Source organism: Amphimedon queenslandica, unplaced genomic scaffold (genome assembly GCF_000090795.2).
Source record: "Amphimedon queenslandica unplaced genomic scaffold, v1.1 AMPQUscaffold_13433, whole genome shotgun sequence".
In the NCBI taxonomy this organism is placed as follows: Eukaryota; Metazoa; Porifera; class Demospongiae; order Haplosclerida; family Niphatidae; genus Amphimedon; species Amphimedon queenslandica.
The window spans coordinates 128,832-146,853 of NW_003546331.1; the positions used below are offsets into that span (position 1 = coordinate 128,832).

Sequence of the window (18,022 nt, forward strand, 5' to 3'; positions counted from 1 at the left end):
TATTTTGTATAATTTCCGGATATCCGACCACGTGTAAGATCAATGGGCAATGGCCGAGGCAATGGCAGAATTAGAAGTAAAGAAAGCTCGTGTTTGCGATACTTGTGGCTCAATTGATGGTAGATACTGTTGCCCGGGCTGTAATAAGAGGTCCTGCAGGTGAGTGAGGACTATTAGACACCATATATGTACCCAGCCCTCAGTCTAGGTTGTGTGAATAAGCATAAAGAAGCAACTGGTTGCTCTGGTAAGAGGAACATCACAGAGTTTGTCCCTCTCTCTCAATACAATGACTCTAATTTTTTTAGCGGTGAGTATTTAGAAATTGGATAGTACAGAGTCTTTGGCCAAATTTTGTCAAAAATGGCTATAAGAGTTTTATATAATTTTGTCTGATGCATATACATGTACTTATGTTGTGTAGAAAGTTTGAGCGGATTCCGATCAAAATTGGATTTTTTATGGCTTTTGAAAGTTGCTCCCAATGCCATTTTTACTATATTGTAGTACTCATCAGTTCATGAAGCACTCTGTGTAGCTCACTTAGCATGCTTTGTGGGAAACCCTGCATGCAGGTTAGAAGAAAGCTAATACAGTTATGTTTCTCTTTATTTTTTATAATGATAGATTATTTTTATCTCGAGAATGTAATACGTTTCTCTGACTCGGTCTCTCGCGACAAAGTAAAGAGAGTCAACCACCAACACTGGAAAAGGGGAAAACAAGTAGAAGAATGTCGTAGTAGCATTGCCGGGATATTTATCTTGTTTTATCTTATGCAGATGTCTCGTTTAAAGACTATTGCGAAAAGTCATGGTGTCAATCTATTCCTGGCTCCCATTGGATTGGCTAGCCACAAAACAAACACCTCATACGTATCGTTTGACCCAAAAACAAGGTACAGCACATAAATTATAATTATTGTATTATTGCATGAGGGGCAAGAGTAGATGATAGGCGGATGAGTAGGTATTGATTAGCATTGTAAAGTTAATCGTGTGATTTTTAAAATTATTTCTAGAGCTCAGACTATCCATTGGAAGATTCAGTGGCATTTTGTTGATAGTGGTCTGGACTATTCTGATAAAAGGTCGGTCAGTTATACTTTTATTTCACTTTAGCATTTACAGTCAAGTCATCTGCTTGTTACAGAAACTTGCTATAAAATAGTTCTCAATTTTGTTGATAATGTCAACCAGAGCTTTGAGCTTCCAAAAAAACAGATTATTGAGTTTTAAATAATATTAGTGTATCAGAGAAGACCTTGCTTCAAGACCTATTGGATAAATACTTGCATCCAACATCAAGCAATCCACTGGTTCGTCACAGGTACATGTACATGTCTTTTGATAATGTGGCATGTGACTTCTTTTTTGAAAGGTTGAGGAAGTATGTCAGTAGTGTTACTAATATCAAGGTTTTTATGAAAGTGGAACGCAGAAAAGGAAAAAAGTAAGTTATTGTTTACATATATGCTACTGTCAGATATGGGGTCGATTATGTTTAGGCATTAACTGGAATAAACTATTGCATGCAATTTACTATTGAAATTCTGTTATTAGTGTATTTACAGTTTAGCCAAGTTTTGAGCAACTTAAAAAATTGTAAAAATTCCAACTTTATTCGGAATGAGCTCAAACTTTCTACGCAACATAAGTACATGTATGTGAATCAGAAAAAACTATAAAAGTCAAGAATTCTCACTTTTTCATTTTTAGCAAAATTTGACCAATGACACTGTACTATAGTACAGGGATGTTTACCCGATTTTTGAAGCAGCTTTAAAAATTCTTAACAAATTCAATTTTGATCGGAATCAGCTCAAACTTTCTACGCAACTTAAGTACATGTATGTTCATCAGAAAAAGTCATAAAAATGAAGAAATCTGTCATGGCCATTTTTGACGAAATACCCTGTACTATTATTATAGCCCACCCATGGTTTTTGGCCTGATTATTGATTAAATTAAAAATCCTTCTTACTTGAATCTACTCAAACTTTCTACGTGACATACTTTCCCTTAATTTATTCCTATTGTTAATGCTAAACTCTTGCTCTTTCAGTGTATACTATTTACTGGACAAGTCTCTCTCACTGGGTAGCAATCTCAATGGTAAACTGATAATAGAGCATCCTGTGTTCTGGGTGACTTGCTCCACCGAGAGGGAGAAAGAGTATCCTACGCTGGAGACACAGAACAGAGAGGGAGCTGATGAACAAGTAGTGGTGGAAGAGACCAGAGGGATGGATTGTGATTTACCAGTTACTCCTGAGTGCTTGACAGATGAGAAAGGAGTAAATAAAGGTTTGATTTATGAGATGTGCCACTATTCATTTAAAATCTTTTTGTGCATGTAGATAAAATTATTGACCATGATGAGCTCAGTTATGATGAGAAAACTGGTGATGCAGAATTCGAGCAGCTCTCACATAAAACAGAAGAAAGGAAATTGCTACAAACATCAGTACATGTGAATGGTGAGTATCCCAGGATCTTGTGAAACTTTTTTGTCTTTTTGTTTCATGTGTACTGGTTTATTTTGTAATATTTGTTTAGGTCAGTCACTGGTGACTCCTGGGTCAGATTCCTCCATTCATGAACACAATAAAAGCAACTATGCTTTTCATTTGATTTCAATGTACAATGAATGATAATGCAACGACACTCGTTAAATGATGATGGTATATTTGATTTCCCTTGCCAATCTATTCAAGTTGATCCTACATGTACTATGTACTTTTTATCAAATTGAAAAAAATGTAATTAATACTATAGGCTTAGGTTGTAATGTGTATGCAATCAATGCTATAGTAGTTTAGCCAGAGTTAATCACTCAATCTTAGTCTTCAGTGTCCGGATCCTCTCCAGGAAAGTTGGATGATGATGATGAAAATTAGCATACAGTGGATCAGCAACAGGAAAGCTCAGATTATCCTTGACTAATTTAGTGAGGGCACTAGAGAGTGGACCTCCTCTCTTCATCTTAGTGGCAAAGTCATCAGCTTGATACTCATAGCTACGCATGAGTTGTACTATTAGGAATCCATAGAGGATGTTGTATGGGGAGAATATCATCTCTGTGACTATAATGAGCCCAATGATGACTGGGCGGGTAGAGAAACCAAAACTCTCATACATGTCTTGCTGGTTGAGAAAATACCCAAAGATCGCAAAGGTGAGAAATATGTTCACCTATAAAGAGTATTAAAATAATAATCAGCTATTATATACTTTAAGTAAATACTTGGTTCATGGCCATGAGTTTCAGAGTGTGACTAAAGTTCCAATGCCCCAGCTCATGACAGAGGACAGCTAGAATCTCCTCAATATTGCAACCAGTTGTCTTGTCTTTTTTCTCATCCGTGCTAGGAGGCTCTTCTTTACTCATTTCCTCTGTCTCTTCTTCTTCGTTCACTTTCTCCTCTTCTTCGCTCACTTTTTCCTCTTTTTCGTTCACTTTTTCCTCTTCTTCATTTACTTTCTCCTCTTCTTCATTCACTTTCTCCTCTTCTTCATTCACTTTCTCCTCTTCTTCATTCACTTTTTCCTCTTCTTCTTTGTCATCAGTCTCTGATTCTTCTTTCTTTTTGTCATCTTCTGATGGTAGAATCCCTTTCTCTATGAGTGTATCATATAAGACTATTCTCTTGTTGCTTCCAAAACCATAGAAATAAGCATTGCTGTGAGCTGATCTAGAAAAAAATATAAAAAAAAACTTATTATAGATGTACATTATTTCATACTTGCCTTTTTGAGCCTTCAACTATATAAAGTTTTTTAAGGGGAAACTTGAGGCTGCTAGCCAACTCTTCAATTTTTGTCTTCAACTCGCTATCAGGCAGAGGAGTGTACTTGTCAAAGCAAGGAGCAATGAAGTCATGGTATGTCATTATTAATATCTTTAGGAATGGAGAGGAAGAGTAAAAGAGAATGAATGTGCTATGACTTCTCATACCACTATGATGATAAAGACAAAGCCTCCAGCGTAAAGGAAGAAATAGGTTCCGCCCCATTTAACAATGAAGACTATTCCAGCAATGACTGGAGGAATGAGGGCACATTGTAAGACCAGAGACTTGAACGAGTCCTTGATGAAAAACCCAAGAGTCTACAAAGAAATAAAGATATATTATACTACAGCTGGTGGAATAAATTAAGAGAGAAAGGAGTAGAATAGCAACCTGCTTATTGAAGCCATGTTTCTCTTCAATTATAAAAGTGTGATACGCTTTCCACGGTTTGTCTGAGAGGAAACTATACAATAAGCAAATGAAGATGAAGACATAGGTCTGTAACACCTGCAATTGATTTTAAAATAATAAAATTTTGTACTGACGAATACCCTTATGCTGCACAAACCTCATAATCAGGTCCATAGCCAAAGTAGGAACAAGTATAGATGGAGAGATCCCAGACTAATGGTAGAGCCCCAATGAATATGATAACCTAAAACGTGTAAATAAATTGTGACAATTAGAGGGAATTGATGATTTACCATGAATTCCAATACTTTATACACAGAGTATATGGCAGAGTATGTGCTTTGGTCCAGCTGATAAAGACGGGATTTATCAAACGTCTCTTGATCCAATACACTGGCCAGCTCTTGTGGGACTTTAGTAACAGTCTTGTACACATTACGCTGAATGAGTGGAACCAATCAATAAAGAAAAATCACAATTTTCAAACAAAAAAAGAAAAAAATACAGTTTCTAAATTGGTATATTTTGTTTTACCTGCCTCCAGGATAGGAGAGCTTCCCAGAAAGTTGTTCCAAGGACCAAAAAGACACATATCCATAGGTAATCCATATTGTGTGGGTGGAGCTAATTAGCAAAATAGGTGTGGTCTGTTAACACGTGCTCGCACATGTTATTATGGCTGAAGGTAAGTCTTTAACATAATTATGCTCTTTAAATTAAGTCAAAATCTCAAATTAACTCATTATTAGTGGCGGTTGATCCTTACTTTACAAGGTTTTTCCGGTCAATGCCAGAAGTATGACTGATTTATGCTATTTTATAATTATAAATATAATTTTATTTTAGAAACCAGAGACTACAATCCGTGTTTTTGATCGTGGAGTAAGTGTCATGTGATCCTTTGCTAATTTGTATGTGTACGTACATTGTACAGGATTATTATACAGCTCATGGTAATGATGGACTCTTTGTGGCTAAGGAGGTGTTTGGCTCAACATCTGTTGCTAAATATTATGGATCAGGTTAATTCAAATTTAAAAAAATTAACTTCAGTAATAATTAATAATAATATTATAATCAGAGGGTAACAAAGTTCCTTCAGTCTCGCTGAGTAAATTAAAGTTTGAGTCGTTTGCTCGTGACCTCTTGTTAGTGAAAAAGTATCGGATTGAGGTTTATCGTAATAAAGTGAAATCTGGTAATGATTGGTTCCCAGCTTACAAGGTTATTATTATTATTATTATTATTTATTATTATTATTACTATTTGTTATTATTCATAGGCATCTCCAGGCAATCTTCAACAGTTGGAAGACATCATTTTCAATTCCAATCTCCAAGGCGACTCTTGTACTGCCATGGCTATACGACTTTCCTCAAAAGACGGCCAGCGAGTGAGTGTATCCTTTTACTACTCTTCACTTATAGAAGAGTACTCTTCAGGTAGTGGGTGTGGCTTTCTCTGACTTTAGTTCCCAGGAGCTGAAGGTCTGTCAGTTTGTTGAAAATGACAACTTTGCAAATTTTGAGGTAGATATTATTTATACTTGTTTATTTATTGATTTATTTTAATTTTTTTCTGAAGTCATTGCTTGTTCAAATTGGCCCAAAAGAGTGCCTGTTGGTTGCCAAGGATACAAATACTGAGGCCGGTATTATGAAGAAGACACTCCAAAAAGCAAACATATTAATAACTGAAAGAAAGAGATGTTAGGAGTCACTGTCTCTCGCAATATCTCTCTATCTCTCTTTTTTTGTCTTTAGCTGATTTCAATAGCAAGGACATTGTGCAAGATTTGAATCGTTTGCTAAAAACTGAAAATTGTTCTTCCCTGCGTAAGGACATGTATTGTGTACATGTAAAGTACATGTTTATATTAATTATTATGATCTTTGTTACTTTTACATGTATGTGTGTAGCTGAACTGGAGTTGTCTTTGTCCATGGAAGCACTCTCGGCCATTATTAAATATTTGGAAGTAACACCATTTACAAATAGTAATTATGATTTTATTAATTCTTTTTAGTTGTTGTCTGACGAGAGAAACTTTAACTCGTTTAGTCTCTCACAGTTTGACATGAACCGATACATGAGACTGGACACAGCTGCTTCACTGGCACTGAATGTTGAGGCAGGCCAGGGAGAGAACCAGGCTTATAGCTTGCTAGGTGTACTCAACCACACTCGCTCACCTCAGGGACAAAGACTTCTCAGACAGTGGATCAAACAACCTCTTACTGACCTCAAACATATCGGTGAGTTAGAGAATGGGAGAGAAGGAGGGAATTTTTATTGGTGCAAATTTGCCAACTGTTACTTTGTGCATAATTAGTTATTGCAAGACTACAGCAAGAGTAGATAATTATCTACTGTTGGTTATTTATTCATTTGCTGAATCAGTATATATAGTGCTGACTGTAGCAGTGATAACACAAACTGATAGCTTTGATGATGTTTATCATTCATAGCAACCAATTTTGTTTATACTGAACTCTACCAACGACTCTACTCAGATCAACATTAACTTAGCTTTAAATTATTTTTACGTAATTATTTATTATTTATTTTATAGCATGTTTACTTCTTGCTTCTTTCATGATGTCTTTCCTTTCTTGTCTTTCCCTCTATTTTTTCTTTTCTCTCTTGTTCTTCCCTTCATTAGTTGAAAGACAGAATCTTGTTGAATTATTTGTAGATACTGTCACTCTTAGACAGTCAGTTCAAGGCAGAAGTTTAAAGATTATTCCTGATCTTTTCCGTCTCTCTAAGAAGCTCCAACAAGGAAAAGGAACTTTACAGGTTTACTGGTTCTACAATCTTTGCTCTATCTTTATATGTGTTTCTCTCTCTTCTCAGGATTGTGTCATCATTTATCAAGCAGTACAAATCCTACCCACTCTAACTGATGTACTCAATAGCTATAATGGTAATCATGAGTCGCTACTAAAAGAAGTTTTCATTACACCATTAGAGGTATATGTGTGTGTGTGTGTGTCAACTAGTGAATTTTATTAAATTAATGATTTTTAGCGTACACACATGTAGTTTGTTTTAGCAAAAACATGTTACTTAACGACCTACATGTACTTGTATGTACACGTATATACACACACACCCACTCATCAAAGCATTTACAGTTTACACCAACTCATTAGTACTCATTGTTATGACAACAGTTTTTATGGTAAATGTCTTTTAATGGTATAATTTTTGTCCTAGTAGGAATTGGCTGATGATTTTATCAAGTATCGTGAGATGATTGAGACAACGATTGATCTTGACATGATACAGCATCACGAGTATCTTATTAAACCTTCTTTCGATGAAGAACTGCAAAGTAAATAACGACAATGAACGTGTTTATTGAAAATAGTATTGATGATGTCAGTGCATCGCCCATTCTTTGATTTTATTAGATTACCAATCTCATGATTTTGTTTATTAATATTTACTACAAAATAATTACTATGAGTACGAAAGTCATGCAGCGTATAGTACAACCCCTACTACTGTTACTTTATTATTATTATAAATTTAGTGTTTTAGTAATTTTAAGATTTAGTGCCATATGTCACCTTTAGTCATGATAATGACTCACATTGTCTGTATAATTGTATAGAGCTACGTGATAACATGAGCAGCATTGAAGAGAAGATGAACGTCATTTATAAAAAGGTTAGTATTCGTTGCTATTATTAGTAACGTTAGCTTGATGACGTCATGTTCTTATGTCTAATAACAGACTGCATCTGATCTGTCTCTTGATGTTGGTAAGACTTTGAAACTTGAGAGTAATTCACATTTAGGATATTACATGAGATTATCAAAAAAGGTGACACACGCTCTTCATTCCCTTTAACTTCAGCATCCTCCTATAACAGACAGAGAAGTTGATACGTGGCCAGAAGAGGTTCATAGTTTTGGATGCTCGTAATGAAGGAGTCCGGTTCACCGTGTCTCCTCTTAAGGTCCTCAGTGAAGAGTACCAGGGGCTTCAGAGAGTCTATAACCAGCAACAGGACAAATTTGCTAGAGAAGTAGTCCAGATTGCAAGTACGTTGATTGCTTGTTATAATAATTAAGATGCAGTGTAATAGTATTGATATTATTACTGTTTAACACTCTAGTTGCTATGCATTTCTGACTTGTCGACATGAGAATAAGTTGTTTTGTACGTAGGACGAAGTTTTGCATGATAAGCAATGCTCCAGTGTTATTATTAGTAACGAGGGGATTATTGCCAATTATAGCAGTAACAAGATATAGTGGGTGTACATAGTACGTATATATAGTAGGTATGTAGTGGTGTACTAGCATTAGATGCAATATCTAATTAAGTAGTTCTAGTATTTGCAATATTTTTGTTTATCTTTGTCAATAAACCCACTTATTTAAAACGTCATCACCTTATTAAGCAATTTTATCCGTCCACTGAACATGAGGGTGGGCAATGAAACTATAGTATTCTCAGTGGCAGTATCAATAGTTTCTTAATAATATTACATTTACTCTTAAATGAACAAATTGCTGTGATGTCACAAATGATCACACCTATGTTATTAGTTGCTTTGTGTGTCATTACACATCATTAGTTTTGCTTTCCATTTATAACTTGATATTGTTATCTGCTGCCTTATCTACCATGAGATTATTTTGTATAATCTTTAATTATCTTTTCCTATTTTGACTCATGTCCTTGTAATAATTGTAAACATGCAGACCTCCATCAGAGCATTGGAACCCCCTCTTGTTGTAAGCTTAGCTGTTCTTGTATGCTGAGCTGTTTGTAGTGGGAGTACTCATAGGGTGAATCCCTCAAGCAATACAAAACCTACATAATTACATTTAAAATGTACATGTACAAATGCTTTGCTCTATTGAATTTAGTAGTATCATTAGTTACTCGATTGATACTAATAGTCTACGCTCTCTTTGATGAAACCATTCATTAATCGTTATTTGTATACCATTGAAGTATTATGTGTACTGACTCTGAGCTGTTGTTTATAGTAACGAAGGATTTATTGAAAATATTAGACATGTAGATGTAACTAATAACATGCTGAATCTTAGCAAAATTCACTTCCCTTCCTATGTATTGTGTACATTGAGTTAAAGGAAGATGTGTACAAGTTCACTGTATGTGTACTATACACTATTGCTATTGTGCTATTGTCTATTGTTATACAGGTGGATACACAGGTCCTATTCTTACTTTCAATGATCTAACAGCACACATTGATGCACTGACAAGGTAAATATGCACTAGTATTATGAATGAATGGGTTTCCCACAAAGCATGCTAAGTGGACTAAGCAGCATGAGCTTCATGAGCTGACAAGCACTATAATGCAGTGCTTGACATTTTGAGCCACTTTAAAAATTCATAAAAAATCCAAATTTGATCAGAATCAGCTCCAAGTTGATACACAGTATAAAGACATGTATATGTATCAGGAAAAAATATAAAAATGGAGAATTCTGTCGAAGTCATTTTTTGATGAAATTTGGCCAACGACCAAAGGTTATAGCCTTTGGTTGTTGGCCCTATTTTTGAGCAACTTTAAAAATTCATAAAAAATCCAAATTTGATCGGAATCCACTTAAACTTTCTAAGCAACATAAGAACATGTATATGTATTAGAAAAAAATATAAAAATGAAAAATTCTCTTTTTGTGATTTTTGTCAAAATGCCCTGTACTATAGTACAGGCCTATGGGGTCTTAATTACAATCCACTGAGCAAAATCCTGTTGGAAACCCTGTGAATGAACTCAATGAAGTTGTTATTTTGAATACTTGTGGCCAACTGGGAATCATTATAATAGGTAGCCTAGCTTTCACCTTCATTGTGGGATTAAACTTTAAAGAGCTTCAATTTGTATATAACTTCATTATCCCTCGAGATAGATAACATCAATCATGTATAATATTAACTTGATCAATGTATAGTTAGTGATATTAATTTGATGGTCTTTAAATTTGATTAGAGATATATTAGGTCATCATGTTTTTGCCAAAGTGCTCTCCAAATTAGCAATAAATGTTGGCTTTTGCCCAAATATGGTAGCTCCTATTAAAAGACAACATACTTTGCCTTCTGTTGACATATATATGTTTACTTACCTTGCAAAGGAAACTATATTATGAAAGTAAATGATGACAAGGACTATACTGTAACTTCACTTGCATTCAACCATGAGAGAGAGGGAGGAGGGAGATGGAGTCTGGAAAGCTCTATTTTTTGATGATGTACATTGAATACATTGATACTTTATTATTTTTGACAGTTTGGCAGAGGCAGCCACTTCTAGTCCGCTGGGTTACATAAGACCCTCCATTACTGATAAAGGAACCGGTAATATTGTACTCACTGGGGCGAGACATCCTTGCCTTGAGAAACAAGATGACATATCCTTCATTGCTAATGACGTGTCCTTATTGAGAGGTACATGATAATGTGTATTGTTAGGAAGGGAGGGGGGAACAAGGGATTGGTAGAATTTGGCACTGACGGATACAGCTACATGCTAAAGTGCATGTGTCTGTAGCCATCATGTCTTTGTTTGTATTGAGGGAAATGAAGAGGAAGCTAGAGGAAGTGAAGGAAGTGTATGTAAGGGACCATTGAAAGGGGAACATGATATGATATGATAATATGAATAGGTCAATTCATGGAATATATTGGTTCAATTGAAAGCATAGCATCCTATTGATTATTATCATAGCTGTGTGTACTATACTATTGTGGTTTTTCCTGACTCATTTCAATGGATTCTGTTTTGACTTTTTTTTAGGTGAAGATGAGTTTCAAATAATCACTGGACCCAATATGGGAGGAAAGTCAACATACATTAGAATGGTAACTCATAGACATCATCATCCTTTATAGTTTACAACAACAGTCTCATGAGAAGTCAATAAACTATAAGTACATTATGCTGATAGCTATGAATTTGTAATGGCTTTGTGTGATATTGGTTATTAGTTTGGGTTATAGCTGGCTGCATCAGTGCCTGGTTGTGTCTGTGGCAGCAGCTGCTGTTTATTATTGCTCCATAAATAAAAGTAATTTATTTACCAATCAACAGCTGGTATATACTGAGGTTTCTCAAAGCATTTCAAAACATTCAGATCATTTATAGGATATTGATAGCTATAGCTTGGCAATATCATAGTTGTGTATTTAGAGTTTATCTATACATTATTTATGATGTTGCTGTTGTTATTTGGTCATGGGTTGATCCCATGCTAGGTTGGGGAACTGACTCAACTGAGTGTCTAATATTCATAGCTATAAGACTGAGATCATTGTTTATGTCATTTTACATTTATTTTTTTGGTGTTTTCTTAAAGTTCCATATTGATATATGCTTTATAGTTGTCTTGTGTGTCAATATTTCCTTTAATTCTTATTAACTCTATGTCATCATTTATGTACCTATACATGTAGATTGGTGTTATTGTACTGATGGCTCAAGTTGGCAGTTTTGTTCCTTGTACGTCGGCTAATATCAGTATAGTCGATTCAATACTGGCTCGTGTTGGGGCCGGGGATTCACAGCTAAAGGGCGTGTCTACTTTCATGTCTGAAATGCTAGAGACTGCAACTATACTCAAAGTATTGCTATATTAACAATGGTTTCCTGGTTATGATGAAGGTGTGTGCTTCTCTCTCTTTCTCTCTAGACTGCTACTAGGAATTCTTTGATAATTATTGATGAGCTTGGTAGAGGAACTTCGACTTATGATGGATTTGGTTTGGCTTGGGCAATTTCACAGTAATTATTTTTAAAATAGTATTCATTGCTGTTGAATCAGCATTAATTTTATTTTGTTTATTGGGGTAATTCCTCTACAGCCTTACATGTAGCCATGATTATTATTATTATTAGTGTAGTAAACATAATCGTTTTTAGAAATTAACTGATAATTGATTTCACTATAATGATTATTCTTTACTTAATTAGGCACATAGCTACACAGATACACTGCTTCTGTCTCTTTGCAACTCATTTTCATGAGCTCACTTCACTCTCAGACACTGTACCAACTGTCAGCAATCGTCATGTAACTGCAATCACTTCTTCAGACAATACACTCACTTTACTTTATAAAGTCAACAAAGGTCTTGTGAAAAGTTTTAATGAATTTATTATTATTTTCTAAAGGTGTTTCTGATCAAAGTTTTGGTATTCAAGTGGCTGAAATGGCTCACTTTCCCAGTGAAGTTATAAGCTATGCACGTCAAAAAGCTGCAGAATTGGAGCTTTTCTATAACAAGGGTATGTAAAGCAAGGACTGTATGGACTCGTGCTAATGTTTTTGCAGGTGAAGGATCTATTGATGAACCAACTGCAAAGAAGAGGAGAACAGAAATTAAAGTTGGATCATGCAGTACTTCAATGTTGCATAATGTTGTGTATGTAGGAAGGAGAAGAATTGATTGATAGCTATTTGAGGAGGATTGATGCTCTATCATTAGAGACAATGACAGATAGCGAAATAACAGAAGAGCTCAGATCAATGAGGGAAGAAATACTAGCTCAGTCAAATAATTCTTATTTAGTCGGAATAATAAGCTGAGCTGTTCAAACTCTAAACCTATAAGAACCCCTGGTATAGTCCCTATATTATGAATCACATTAACATGCATTTGTGTTAATCATGATAATTGTTATTCTATATAATGATGTCAGTTTCAACAACACTCTCTAGCTGTGCATACATTAGTAAACATGTTGACTGCTGCTATAATAGAAGGGAAAGCATAATGAAGGGAAATTTCAACAATTTTTTCTATGAGATCAATAAGCAGTGTTGCTTTACTTCCTATACAAACATTCTTAGTTCCAGGAATCCAGCACTACAACGTCTTTGAAATTCCTGGTATAGTACCACTAATTCCAAGAATACTACATAATAATATTCATTGCCATTGCTTTGTAGTTTCAGTGCCACGTTTGATGTTGACTATGCATTTATTCATTAAAAATTAGGGGGAAAATACATTTTAAACTAAAAAATATGAATTATGTTTATGAAAAAATTCTCAACGCATCTTCTTTCCTGACCCTGCATATAGGACAGAGCAGTAATTGTTCTGAGCAGTCGTAACAAACACACAAGTGCCCACATGGAACTATGGCATATTGTTTTCTGTTGTCTAGACACACAACACAAACATTATCTTCTAAAGTGCTATCTGCTAGCTCCTGATTCAATGATGAGATGGGACTTTGTGTGTAATGAGGTAGAGAGTAGTTAGTACTGGGCCTTTTCTGGATTTGTGCTAATGGCATGCTTTTTGTTGCATTAGAGGCTTCAGAATCTTCAAGACCCTGAGGTCTGTATATATTTTGTAGCTGTGTCCTTGTCATTATTGGCTTTGGAAAAGAGCTGACATCTTCAGGATCTTGTAGCTGGGCAATCTTGCAGTCTGGATTCATCATTATGTGTACAGCTGCTGGGCCCTTTCCTTCCATGCATTCTACATCAGCTTCAATATTGCATGACCAACATTTGACTCTTGGTACTGGATTAGTAGAAAGAAGATAGAAGCCAGACTGTACTAGATCACTAACTGAAACAATGCTTTTGCTAGGGTAATACCTGAATGATTGTAAACGGGTGTCTTCTTTGGAATAATCAGGCAAAGATGATACAAAAGAGCATTTGTTTGACAATTTTTTGTGTATTTCTAGTGGATCATCTCCTTTCTTCCAGTCTTCATTCTGGCAGCCACAGGCAAAGCAACGAGTGATGTCATCTTTACCAGTGTAAAACCAACCAGCTTTACTAAGATCTGATCCACTGATGTCTCGTGGTATTGGCCAGTATTGAAATGAAGATTCTCTGACCTTTGAATCTTTGTACATTGAAAAAACTTCATTTTCTGAACAAATCCCTTGTATTTGATCATAATAATTTTCTCTTATGTGCTTGCAATTAGGATTCATTTCAAAGTGGCGAAAAAGCACATCATCTTTTGACTTCCATCCCTCTATCTTTCCATGACACGAAAAGCATTCAGTAATGTCTTCATGACCAGTGAAATAAAAACCATATGATGCCAGTGATGTGATTAATGCTGGGTCATTGGTCCAGGAAGGCTCCATATTGAACGTTTTCACTCTCATATCATAGCATGACAAATCAAGCCGCTCCTTTTTGTGTTTCTTTACACCTTTTTGCACTCGAACAATTGGCATTTTAACCTCATTAGCAAGCTTAGAGCTAATTGCAGAGCGACTAGATTTTATTTGTGGGCTGACTGACCTTTTTCTCTCTTTTCTGCTTTCTCTTTCTTTTGATCTACTAAGCCTCTCTTGTCCACTATTTTGACTAATGCTTTTGTGATATCTTGGCTTAGCTACTTGGTCATAGTAACAACTAGCAACTACCATTTCATCTTTTCTTCTAGGTAGTGCTCGTTGACTTGATGATGGGTAAAATGATTGATTTAGAGGCATTCCTCCTACTAGTTCAGCTCTTCTTGAAGGATTACTGTAGTTGCTGCTTGATTTTTTTCTATTCTCCCTGTCCCTTCCATCTTTTTGAAATTGTTGCGAGTCTTTCAAAGAATCACCATCAGCACTAACGTCTCGACTTACTAAAAAATTTCTATAATGATCTCTTGAGAAATTTTCAGCATGACTGTAGTCTCTGGTTGTTGTGGTCGTGCCATTGGACATGTTGTTGTACCTACAAGTACAAAAAAGATTCTCGGTAAAGTCAGTATAATAGATCCTCGAGCCTATCTAGGGTAGCCTAGCTAGCTAGCCAGGGTTAATCAGTCTACACTGACACCATGCCATGGTCACATGGTTCTAAAACAAACACAGCAGTCTATACCTTCTGAAAATCAATTGGAATTTGGAAAAGTCAAAGCCAGTTACTTCTAAAAAGCCTAGCTATAATCAACAAAAGATTTAATTACAGTTAATACAGTACCGGTATAAGCGACTAATTCATAATTCCAGTACCAAATCTAACCACACCCTTTATATATTTTTGCTGTTTTAAAAGCAGAAACTGGCACACACATGCAACTACAATCACAGCATAAATTGCACACTATCTAAGCACACAGCACACATTTATGCATCTTACCTGGAAAGTAGATCTAGTCACTAGATAGAACTGCTTTTGCTGGTATCTGTGACTCAGCAAATGCATGATTGCATTATAAATAGACCATTACATCAAAAGTTCATTTGTTGCACATCACATGTATAATGCATAATGCACCATCATCCACCATGCACTAATAGCATGTCTAGACTAGACTAGAATAGACTGCACTGTACTAGTCCAGTGGCAGGATAGGAGGTTGCATGCTCATTGCATCATATGCGCGCGTCATGTGATGATGATGTCACTTCCTCTAGATACCTACTTTACCTTCATAAAATGGAGGATTCTCTCTCTTTCACTTTAGCAGCAGTTATCTCTCTAATAATACCTGCAGTTGACTAAAAAACGTCAGTACATCCAGATAAAAGATGACTAAACATAACACCATTTTTTCTTTTTAATGCAGTAAAATGTAATTGAGTTGTAACTGGTCTCAGACTTCTTCACCTATCACATTTTATAGATAAATAGGAGTCTGCATACACTTTGCAAGCAAACAATAAGGGCAAAAATAAGATCTGCACTTATTTTAGAGGTGCAGTATCTTTTCCTTTGCTAGAAAAGTGGTTTAGCTAGATAGAGAACAAGTTTGTGCTGACTGAGCAGAAGGTATTATGTTTATTAGTCTTTTAAATAGATGCATTGAACTTTTTGAGTCAATTGCAAGTATTATTAGTGAGATAACTGCTGCTAAAGTGAAAAGAGAGAGAATACTCCATTTTTAAAGAAGGGTGTGGCTTTATTGTCTATTTAAATAACTTAACCCTTTAAGTATGAAGAGAAAAGAAAGGACAAAAGTCAAGTACAGTAAACTAGTCAGCATTTCAAATGATAGAGAAGATGAGTATCATGACGACCAGTTCACAGAAAACAGTCCAGTCAAGATACCTGTTCGTTCCATAGTCTTGGCCACGTTCCTATTTCTTGTTGGTAGTGTGTTACTGATACTGGCTGGTCTATTGATTGGTGGAGTGTTTGGTGATACACCTGATGCTAGTTCAGCCCCTCTACTACTAATAGGCTCCATTACGTTTATTCCTGGTTTTTATCATGTCCGGCTAGCGTATTATGCATGGAAAGGCTACCACGGTTACTCGTTCAGTGACATACCTAGTTATGATGACTGAAATATTATGTCTTTGTCACTTTTTAAATGCAAATGATTGTTATTGAAATGATTGTTATTGAAATCATGTTACAATTTTATAGGAATTATTATAACTTAGTCTTAGTTACAGAGATAATAGAATTCATTGATGTTGTAGGCTTAACTAATTAATGATTATGGTTACTCCCCCGCCATCACTTTAGCTGTTCCTATTACCCCTACATTCTTGCACTTTAATTTTCCAGCCCTAGCCCCTTCTTGCTTCTTCCCTTCTTATTTCTTTTTCTCTGGTGCCCCCTTGTGTGAGGAAGGAAGACCAGCAATGGCTGAGGGGATAGGAGGAGGTGACAAGGCTCAAGCAACGCCAATGGTATCTCTTACTGGAAGAACACCAAAAATGAATCTGCAACAAGTAGGCCTGCTGTGGTGACAATTACTGATTGTTATTTTTAAAATAAAAATATTTTATGAATTTAGAGTCTAAGTCATTGCTTTTTCATTTATACTTTTTTCTTATCTCTATTCAGGCAGTACGTGATGGTCGTGAAGAGGTATTGAGACAATGGCTGGGTCAGCTAACAGAAAAGAAGAAGAGGATACTTATCAATGCATACGACTCTTTTGGCTTCACTGCTATGCATTATGCTGCTAGATTCAATCGCTTTAAAATGATGCAACTCCTTATTGCTAATGATGCCAGTAAGCAAAGGGCCAGGAGAATGGAAGCATTATGCACCTAGCTAAATTACTGTGAATTGCAAGTTAATCTGACCAATCAAATGCCCTTGCTCACATGGGGCAATGGCAATTTGATTGATCAGTTTCATAAGCTTATTAATAATAATCAAATTGCAATTTACTGTGTGTATATATGTACATGTCTTTAGAAATAGAGGGTTTGTTGATTTTAATCAAAATAAAAAACGATTCGTTTATTATGCTTCAATTGTATCTTAAGGCTGATATCATACACGATGCAACATTGTTGCATGCAACAATGTTGCATGCAACATTGTTGCATGCCACATGTTGCATGTAACATGTTGCACCATGTATGATACCCTATTTTGTCGTATGCAACATGTTGCTTGAAGTTGACAACCATTCAACTTGGTGCAACATGTTGCATGCAACAATGTTGCTTTGTGTATGATAGCCTTTAGTTTCTATTGCCATAATTGAGTGTGTGTTACCATGTAATATAGATTACATGTGCATTATATATATATATATATAGCCTTTTCAATGGCTCTTGATTTTGCTGCATTTAGATATTGTGGTATTCTTTGTTAAGTGTGATCATGACACAATGTAACCTTTCATCCCTTGATAGTGTCATAAATATGCTAGCACTATTCATTTCTATTATTCTCTTTCTCCCTCACTTTTCTCTACTCACTTCCTATAGATCCAGAGGTCCGTACAGAAGAAGGCCTCACTCCATTACATTATGCTGCACGCTACACTCCACTCCACTCTAAGACTGGAGGAGAGAATGAAGAGGACTCTGCTCCGGTTACTCTTCGTTCAACAAGCAAACAGATCCTTCAAACCCTAATTTCTTTCTGTCGTGT

General features: G+C 35.7%; 5 protein-coding genes across 8 annotated transcripts; 3 read left to right on the forward strand and 2 right to left on the reverse strand.

Annotated features, from left to right (window-relative positions):
* The first annotated feature begins 6 nt into the window (after positions 1-6).
* Positions 7-2,710, forward strand: LOC100641251 (box C/D snoRNA protein 1-like). The gene is made up of 10 exons (XM_003386172.3): positions 7-159; positions 204-310; positions 628-725; positions 783-898; positions 1,022-1,090; positions 1,249-1,329; positions 1,381-1,452; positions 2,065-2,306; positions 2,360-2,479; positions 2,559-2,710. Exons 1-10 carry the CDS (start codon positions 50-52, stop codon positions 2,651-2,653), a joined length of 1,110 nt encoding a protein of 369 aa, XP_003386220.1. The 5' UTR covers positions 7-49; the 3' UTR covers positions 2,654-2,710.
* Positions 2,711-4,846, reverse strand: LOC100641377 (CAAX prenyl protease 1 homolog). The gene is made up of 9 exons (XM_019995818.1): positions 4,739-4,846; positions 4,498-4,644; positions 4,362-4,448; positions 4,184-4,300; positions 3,958-4,110; positions 3,750-3,901; positions 3,523-3,694; positions 3,247-3,345; positions 2,711-3,194 (listed from the first exon to the last, which is right to left on the reverse strand). The coding sequence occupies exons 1-9, from the start codon at positions 4,811-4,813 to the stop codon at positions 2,832-2,834; spliced, it is 1,365 nt and encodes a 454-aa protein (XP_019851377.1). The 5' UTR covers positions 4,814-4,846; the 3' UTR covers positions 2,711-2,831.
* Positions 4,827-12,914, forward strand: LOC100641505 (DNA mismatch repair protein Msh2-like). The gene is made up of 26 exons (XM_011405319.2): positions 4,827-4,889; positions 4,954-5,000; positions 5,051-5,086; positions 5,139-5,226; positions 5,286-5,428; positions 5,487-5,597; positions 5,647-5,733; positions 5,789-5,912; positions 5,968-6,039; positions 6,124-6,182; positions 6,231-6,459; positions 6,867-7,003; positions 7,061-7,177; positions 7,427-7,541; positions 7,824-7,879; positions 7,947-8,036; positions 8,086-8,257; positions 9,395-9,458; positions 10,495-10,652; positions 11,002-11,066; positions 11,658-11,825; positions 11,894-11,985; positions 12,175-12,332; positions 12,376-12,489; positions 12,536-12,588; positions 12,635-12,914. The coding sequence occupies exons 1-26, from the start codon at positions 4,880-4,882 to the stop codon at positions 12,788-12,790; spliced, it is 2,721 nt and encodes a 906-aa protein (XP_011403621.2). The 5' UTR covers positions 4,827-4,879; the 3' UTR covers positions 12,791-12,914.
* A 285-nt stretch (positions 12,915-13,199) lies between these two features.
* On the reverse strand, positions 13,200-15,397 carry LOC105312569 (E3 ubiquitin-protein ligase XIAP-like). Of its 4 annotated transcripts, none has more exons than XM_019995814.1 (3): positions 15,317-15,397; positions 15,059-15,117; positions 13,200-14,908 (listed from the first exon to the last, which is right to left on the reverse strand). In XM_019995814.1, exons 1-3 carry the CDS (start codon positions 15,380-15,382, stop codon positions 13,243-13,245), a joined length of 1,791 nt encoding a protein of 596 aa, XP_019851373.1. In that variant the 5' UTR covers positions 15,383-15,397; the 3' UTR covers positions 13,200-13,242. The 4 variants fall into 4 exon arrangements, with proteins under 4 accessions (XP_019851373.1, XP_019851374.1, XP_019851376.1 ...); XM_019995815.1 differs by having other exon boundaries at positions 13,200-14,903; positions 15,057-15,117; XM_019995817.1 differs by lacking the exon at positions 15,059-15,117 and having other exon boundaries at positions 15,317-15,386.
* Positions 15,398-16,072: 675 nt separating this feature from the next.
* Positions 16,073-16,569, forward strand: LOC100633003 (transmembrane protein 230-like). Its single transcript, XM_003386191.3, has one exon. It carries the CDS (start codon positions 16,114-16,116, stop codon positions 16,465-16,467), a length of 354 nt encoding a protein of 117 aa, XP_003386239.1. The 5' UTR covers positions 16,073-16,113; the 3' UTR covers positions 16,468-16,569.
* Positions 16,570-18,022: the final 1,453 nt, after the last annotated feature.